An 8,254-nucleotide genomic window follows, 5' to 3' on the forward strand; every position below is an offset into this window, starting at 1 on the left:
GGCGCACTCCAGACTTGCTGATCACATGACCCAGAAACAGGAGCTCGTCGTATGCGAATCGGCACTTTTCTGGCTTCAGGGTCAGTCCAGAGGTCTTGATTGCTTGAAGTACTGCCTCAAGCCGCCGGAGATGCTCGTCGAAGGACGAGGAAAACACGACGACGTCGTCCAAATACACAAGGCACGTCTGCCACTTCAATCCGGCCAGTACGGTGTCCATGACGCGCTGGAACGTCGCAGGTGCCGAGCAAAGACCGAAAGGCATGACCTTGAACTCAAAGAGGCCGTCGGGCGTTATAAAAGCGGTCTTTTCTCGATCTCTTTCGTCTACTTCGATCTGCCAATAGCCGGTCTTGAGGTCCATCGACGAAAAGTACGTCGCGTTGTGAAGTCGATCCAGGGTGTCGTCTATCCGTGGGAGGGGGTACACGTCCTTCTTCGTGATTTTATTCAGGCGCCGATAATCAACGCAGAAGCGCAGTGTCCCATCCTTCTTCTTCACTAACACCACAGGTGATGCCCACGGACTCTTTGAAGGCTGGATGATGTCGTCGCGAAGCATTTCGTCCACTTGCTTCTTTATGGCCCCATGTTCTCGCGTCGAAACTCTGTAGGGGCTCTGTCGGAGTGGTCGAGAATTTTCTTCTGTTATAATTCGGTGCTTAGCAAGGGGCGTTTGTCGGACCCGCGATGACGACGAGAAACAGTCCTTGTATTGCAGGAGCAGGGTTTTGAGCTGGTCTTGCTTGACCTTCGGAAGGCTCGGGTTGACGTCAAAATCCGGTTCGGGACCTCTATTTGTCGAAGCAGGTTCGGCAGCATCGAAGAGAGCGAAAGCATCGCTGGCGGCTACACATTCGTCGATGTAGGCAACCGTCGCACCCATGTTGAGGTGCCTATATTCGTGGCTGAAGTTTGTCAGCAGTACCTTTGCTTTACCGTCGTGCAGCTCGGCGATACCTCTTGCGACGCAAATTTGACGGTTCAGGAGTAGTTGCTGATCGCCGTCGATTACGCCTTCAAGGTTCGCAGGTTTTTCGGTGCTGACGGAAATAATGACGCTGGAGCGCGGCGGAACGGTCACCTGCTCTTCTATCACCTTCAGTGCATGGTTCCCTGGCGTCGCGTGGGGTGGGAGCGCTTTGTCTGAGCTTAGTGTTATCGACTCAGACCTCAGGTCGATAACGGCGCCGTGGTCACTTAGGAAGTCCATTCCGAGTATCACATCCCTGGAGCAGTTTCGTAGGATTACGAAGCTCGCAGGATAAGTCCGGTTATTGATGGTGACTCTCGCCGTGCAGATACCAATCGGCGTTATCAGGTGGCCTCCAGCTGTCCGGATTTCGGGTCCACTCCAAGCGGTCTTTACTTTCTTCAGCTTGGTGGCGAATGGCCCACTGACGACGGAATAGTCGGCTCCGGTGTCGACGAGAGCTGTGACGCTGTGGCCGTCGATAAGAACATTGAGGTCGCTAGTCCGTCGTCTTGCGTTGCGGTTAGGTCGTGGCGTCGGATCACGGCTTCGTCGATTGGTCCCGCTGTTTCGACGTTGCGTCGTCAGGTTTTCTTCGGGCCGCGAAATTTTGTCGTGAGGGCTCCGTCCGGTTTGCGTCGTGTTCTGAAGGTCTCGTCGCGTTGTCGTCGTCGGCGGCCGCGGAGGATCTTCGGCATTTCGTCGTACAGCAACCGCACCTCCATCGGTTGCTGCCCTTAGTTTCCCGGATACGGGCTGGGCGACCGGCCCCGGTTTGGGCCAGTGTACTGCCGGCGGTGCGGGGACATGTAGCGGCCGGGCGACGGCGATCGGGAAGGTCGTCGTTCTTGCCACTGTGTTCCGGTGAGGTAGTCGTCAATGTCGCGAGGCCGTTCGCCTGGCTGCGGGCGCGGCGCGTTGATGGCGAATCCGCGTAGCCCCATCTGTCGGTATTGGCAGCGGCGGTACGTGTGGCCGGCCTCTCCGCAGTGGTAGCAGAGCGGGCGGTTGTCAGGGGCACGCCAAACGTCGGTCTTTCGGGGGGCGCATCCTTGTCCTGTCGGCGGGCGGTATGGCGTCGTTGGGGGTGGCGGTGGTGCCTGGCGGCGGAACTGCTGCGGCGGCGCGGCGTCTTGACGCGGGCGAGGAGGGGGGGCGTTGCGTCGGGCTGCAGCAGCATAGTTCATTGCTTGCAGCTGCGGCTGCGCTGCATAGGGGGTGCCCAGCGACTGCTGGATTTCCTCGCGGACCATGTCGGTGATCGAATCGACTTGAGGCTGCGCTGAAGGCAACAGCTTGCGCAGCTCCTCGCGCACTATCGCTCTGATGGTTTCCCGTAGGTCGTCGGTGCCTAGCGAGTGCGCTTCGGTGTAGCCTGTCGACAGGGTTGAGCGGTTGTACTGCTTCGTCCTAATCTCGAGGGATTTTTTCGATTGTTGTAGCCTCCTTTAGAAATTCGGGGACAGTTTTCGGTGGGTTCCGCACCAATCCTGCAAAGAGGTCTTGTTTCACTCCCCGCATAAGGAAGCGGACCTTTTTTTCCTCAGGCATGGCAGCATCGGCCAGGCGGAAAAGTCGCGTCATCTCTTCCGTGTAGATAGTTACCGTCTCATTCGGTAGCTGTGCTCTTGTCTCCAGCAGAGCAGCGGCCTTTTCCTTGCGGACGATGCTCGCGAAGGTATTGAGGAACGTCGTCCGAAAGAGGTCCCAGGATTGAAGGCTCGATTCATGGTTTTCGAACCACGTCTTCGCGGCGTCTTCTAAGTAGAAGTAGACGTGGCGCAGCTTCTCTTCAATGTCCCAGTGGTTTGAAGGTGGCGACTCGCTCGTACGTCTCCAGCCAGCTCTCCGGGTCTTCAAACGACGATCCACGGAAAGTTGGTGGCTCCCTTGGCTGTTGCATCACTACCGTTGTAGGTGGCAGGGGGTCTGTCATCGTCTCGGCGGTCGATGTGACGGTCTTCGGCTGCCTGGCGTTTTCGGGAAGGAGCCCGTACTCTGGTTGTAGTCCCTTCTGCCGGCGGCTGGTTCGAGGATCCGGGTTGTTCTTAGAGTCGTCTTCTTCGCGGCTTGGGCTTGGGTCAGCGCTCCGCGGTGGCGTCCGGATCATGAAGCAGCACCTCCACCAGATGTCACGTGGTCGTGACGTCGACGAAGACAGCAGTCAGCACGTCCGAGATGAAACTGTTTATTTGGCCGAACTTGTGGCCGGGAAAATGAAAGTCAAACTACAGCAATACACTGATAGCGTCGAACAGAGCGTCGACCGTCGATCAACTGACAAGCGGTCACGCGCGTCGGCTTTTATACAGGCGCTATCGAACTTTCCAGCAATATCGCTGGTGGCGGCGTAATCTCTAGACAAAGCTGGAACATTCGCGTGCGGGGCGCAATCTTAACAAACCGATCTACTACAATCGCGACGCTTCTAGAACACTACTTCGCGGACAGCGTCGAGCGTTGATAACCGTCCCTGCCGGTCAAACCCGAATACATCAAAACAAGACAAGAAGTGGGCGTGGCAATATATATATATATATGTATATATATATATATATATATATATATATATATATATATATATATGTATATATATATATATATATATATATATATATATAGAGAGAGAGAGAGAGACATATCCGACGTTTCAGCCGGGGACCGGCCTTCATCCTGATGACCTGATGAAGGCCGGTCCCCGGCTGAAACGTCGGATTAATAAAAAGTTTTCGTGTTGCACGTCCTCTACTTCGCAAAGCATTGATTGGACTGGATTCAAGGACACTTCCTTCCTCATATATATAGATATATATATATATAAGCCACAAAGTAAAAAAAATATAGAAAAAACTTTCCGATGCTCGGAATCGAACGTGCAACCTCTCGCTTCGTAGCACGCGGCGTTAGACGGTTAGGCCACGAACAGTGCCGTCTTCCAGCCTGCTAGCGGCGAGCTATTTATATACACCATTTACTTCAGCATGCTTTCTTAGTCGCCACATAGATGGCGTGATGTGTGCGCGTAGCGCGCTTTAAAGATCGTCGCCCAGCTCCTGCGAACGCCGTTGCTCTTCGCCCTAAAGGGCGTGGTCGTCTTCGTGCGCTTATCTCGAGGAAAGAATGGGGCAGCCGGGTGCGGGGGTGGAGCGGGGGTTGTATGTCTTGCGCTTTCCCCGCGATGTTCGCGCTGAAGTCACAGACCGTACGAAGGTCACTTCGCTCGCTGCAGCGGCCGTGTTTGCGAAAGGAGCGCGCTGTTCAAACAGAAATAAGTAACAACTGTGACAGCTCGCGCTCGTCCTGTGTGTACCTGTTCGTTCGTTGCGTGCGTCCTGCTTTATGTTTGGGCAGTGCGCTTCAAGTGTCGAGCTGTGACGCATGATAGTTCGCGCTCATCCTGTGTGCGTTCTTTTCTTGCGTCCTTTGGGCTCGAGCGACGCGCTGGCAATTTCGAGCTGCTTTCCGCTCTTCGCGTTACATTCCAGTTTATTAAATGCGAAGCATTTCTTAGCGAACCTCAGGCACTTTGGGCGTTTCTATCTACGTATCTATCTATCTATCTATCTATCTATCTATCTATCTATCTATCTATCTATCTATCTAGCCGCCTACGTCTGGGCGCTCGCCAGGACGTCTCCATAACTTCTAATATACCAAAATTGGCATGGCAGGGGATCAGTGAAGGACGAACACGATCCACTGGTCATGACATCAATAACGCAAAATACCTGTCGCATACGTTATGAAACCCTTTCTCTCAGTCACGTGTGGCACATACCCGCATAACAGAGTTTATATTTTGCGGGTATGTGCCACAGGTGATACAGAGTCTCAACCAACACAGTAACTGCGAGCACACACACACATTGACACGCAAGGAAAGTGATAATAATAATAATTGCTGGGGTTTTATGTCCCAAAACCACGATATGATTATGAGAGCCGCCGTAGCGAAGGGCTCAAGATATTTTGACCAGCTGATATTCTTTAGCGTGTACTGAGATCGCACAGTGCACGGGCCTCTAACATTCTACCTGCATCGAAATTCGACCACCGTAGACGGAATCGAACCCACGACCTTCGGGTCAGCAGCCGAGCACCATAACCGCTACACTACCGCGGCGAACGCAAGGAAAGTGAAGAAGCTGAAGACACACCAGCCCTGGACGACGCTCAACTACCATCCACTCGTGCACGTGGTCCGCAACGTGGTCCACGTGGATCACGCAAAAAACACGGATCAATGCTTCCTACAATAAAGCTGCCGAGAGAAACAAGCCTCCCATAATTACCGATGACTTCAACATTGATTTATCAAGACCCAACAACGCCTGGTCCTTACACTGCGTGAAAGACGGCTTGGATGTGAAGAGGGCACCAAAAGACCTCGCTGCCACGTGCAGGACAGGAGGCATCATAGATCATTTCATCGTAAGAGGCATCCAGGATTTACACCAGCTGTACTATACCTCGCACTTCACTGCACTTAGACCTCTCGTAGCAGCGATCACGAACGGATCCGAATAACAAGTCCGGCCCAGCTGCTGAGGCTGACTGATCACGGTGATGATGACCTTGTTCAAGAACTCTCAAGAACCCCTTCCACACATGCATACGGTTTCGTACGTGCGTGAGTTCGTTCTCGGTCATAACGGACAAGTATAAGCCTAACAACTGTAAGAACTACAACTGTGACTCTAACGTACGTGCAGTGCGCCTGCGCGTGCCACTCGACTGTGTACATATGTAGGGAAACTTTCCTGAATGAAGCTTAGTTGCAAGTAACGCCTGTCCTGCGCATCTGTGTTCCTTCTTTGTCTTGCTTGGTTTCGCGCTATCCAGCATTGAAGAATACAAGCACTACATATCAGCTTACCGCGTCTGGTGTTGCTAACACCCATGTTGCTGTTGGCATCATTACGCCACTGTGAACAACTGATTATGTAATACATATGCAAGTCTTCAACATATCAGTGTGCGTATACCACTTCCACATTTCTCTAGCGTCATTCCATAACGTTTCGCTCAATGTGGAAAATTACGCCACAGTCACCCTCCCACGCATGCGTCGCATAACGTCGATTCTCACGGTACGTGGGATCTGGCGAATTTTTGCTATCGCGTTCACTGCTTCGCCGTTGTGGCGAAACTGTGACTTCTTTTTTTGCAGCATTCACACATATACCCGATAATTTCTGAGGAAAGAAACTTCGCTTGAAAACTTTCAGTTGAAAGCAGCGCTCGTGTTGCATCCAAGTCTTCCTTCGTCCTCGTTGTGAGTGCACTGTTTGCTATACCATATGAGTCAATACCAACTTTTGCTTCTTCCTTATTCATTTTGGCGAAATTGATTCTCTGTATATCCTATTTTTCGGATCTTCACCGTGTTTTGTTGCTTTAAAAAATGTAGCACGTAAATAGCTCGTAAAACAGTTCATATTACACACAGGAGTGTAAAGAGACTTAGAAAGTATATGAATATAGTAAAGAGACACAAATGCAATCATGGCGAAATGGTTCTAACATAGAAAGAAAGACTGAATACAATATGATATCGATGATGTAAGAACAATGAACCAAAATACAACCTATTGAAGCGGTCTGCGCCGGAGGCGTGGAGGAAGCAACATCAGTTGGAAGAAGAAGAGGACGGCACCCGTTTCTCTCAGAACCTGAGTAAATTACCGTAAAGGAACGCTGCAACTATCGTATACAAGAAATTAAGAGAACTTAAGAATACCACAGCACATGAGCAACTTCTAGTAGTCTATGCATGTATCACAACTCAGTATTTGGTACGTATACGTTCATGTGTGTGCGATTAAGACGAGAGAAATAGTTATTCATTCATTTAAAAATTGTGTGATTGTTCGTTCACTATTTTATATAGCTTATTATTTGTGTGCCACTTAGCATAATAAAATTCTTCTCGTCCATCTCCTGTCGTCCGATTCTAGGGCCATCCCATTGTAGTGGGCACGCGCCATAAAAGTTTATCTTCGTGACTATCATCATCATCAATCGGCGATGACAAGCGAGGTAGCCGAGGGGCAGGCAGGATTCCCTATGGCAACGACCGGAAGCTCTCGGGACATCGCACCGCTCAAACGTGACCACGCGGTTGTACCGTGTCTGCTGAGGGTCAAGAGAGACATGGCCGACTTCGCGGCCTACCCGCCGCCCGGAGTCTACATCGCGGCGGCCGACAACGACATCGCCAACATCGACGCCATGGTGATTGGCCCTCGCGACACGCCGTACGAAGGCGCCTTCTTCAGGTTCCTCATCGTCTTTCCGACAACCTACCCGATCGAGCCACCGAGGGTCCGCTTCTTGACCACCGACACCGGCAGGGTGCAGATGCATCCGAACCTAGACAAGAACGGCGACGTGACGCTAAGCCTCGTGTCGACGTGGAGTCCTGCCCAGTCATTGAGCAGCCTGCTCGTTTCCCTGCGATCCATGTTCACCGCCGACCCGTTGTACGACGCCCCGCACGCCGTCAGAGGACAGCTCGAGTATTCGGCCGAGTGCTACCGGCAGTTCGTGCGGCACGAGAGCGTCAGGGTAGCGGTGTGCGACGCCGTGGAATCTTGCCTCATGGACGGTCATCCTCGATTCCCAAAACCGTTCAGGGAAGTAGTCTTGCGAAGGTTTCTCGAGCACTACGGCAAGTACGAAAAGGCCTTGATGAAACAACGGTACCTGAACGGGAGCGAAATGTTCGACCTGATTGGCGGAACCAAGGGCAACTTTCAGCACGATGCCCTGCTGGCTCGGCTTCGAGACATCAAGGAGAAGGTCGAAGAGCGAAACAATGCCGTAATTTGTGTGTAACATGACGAAGCGCTTGTTTACTTTACCTGGCCATCGAGTTAAGAAATGCTTGGCTCTGCAAGAGATGCGCCGGCAGGGATCGAAGTGTGGACGTCATTTTGGTGGTTCATTGCAACTGTTCGCGACCAATAAATCCCCCAAGCAATACGGCCTTGTCGTTGAGGATTATTAAAGAAAAATTTAGGCGACCCTAATGTTTCCTTTAACATTTTCGTGACCGCGCCTATTCCCACCGTTAGTATGTACGTTAACGATGACGCCAAGTTCAAATTTTGGCTCTCCCTAAGCGCTTCTGGACAGCTAATGCCATTTAAAGGATAAAATAGGCAGTATCAGTTTCGATTTTTAGCTTCCTTTTTCCGCCGTGGGCCCGGGGTACTTTTGAAGCTTCTTTGCACTCAGTGGAGTGAGCACTCATCGTTTTTGTTGTGGCATCGACGTCGC

General features: G+C 51.8%; 1 protein-coding gene across 1 annotated transcript; it reads left to right on the plus strand.

The window, feature by feature from the left end:
• The first annotated feature begins 7,000 nt into the window (after positions 1-7,000).
• On the plus strand, positions 7,001-7,810 carry LOC119405736 (ubiquitin-conjugating enzyme E2 Z). Its single transcript, XM_037672571.1, has one exon. The coding sequence runs from the start codon at positions 7,001-7,003 to the stop codon at positions 7,808-7,810; it is 810 nt and encodes a 269-aa protein (XP_037528499.1).
• The last annotated feature ends 444 nt before the right edge of the window (positions 7,811-8,254 follow it).

This window comes from Rhipicephalus sanguineus, chromosome 9 (genome assembly GCF_013339695.2).
Source record: "Rhipicephalus sanguineus isolate Rsan-2018 chromosome 9, BIME_Rsan_1.4, whole genome shotgun sequence".
In the NCBI taxonomy this organism is placed as follows: domain Eukaryota; kingdom Metazoa; phylum Arthropoda; class Arachnida; order Ixodida; family Ixodidae; genus Rhipicephalus; species Rhipicephalus sanguineus.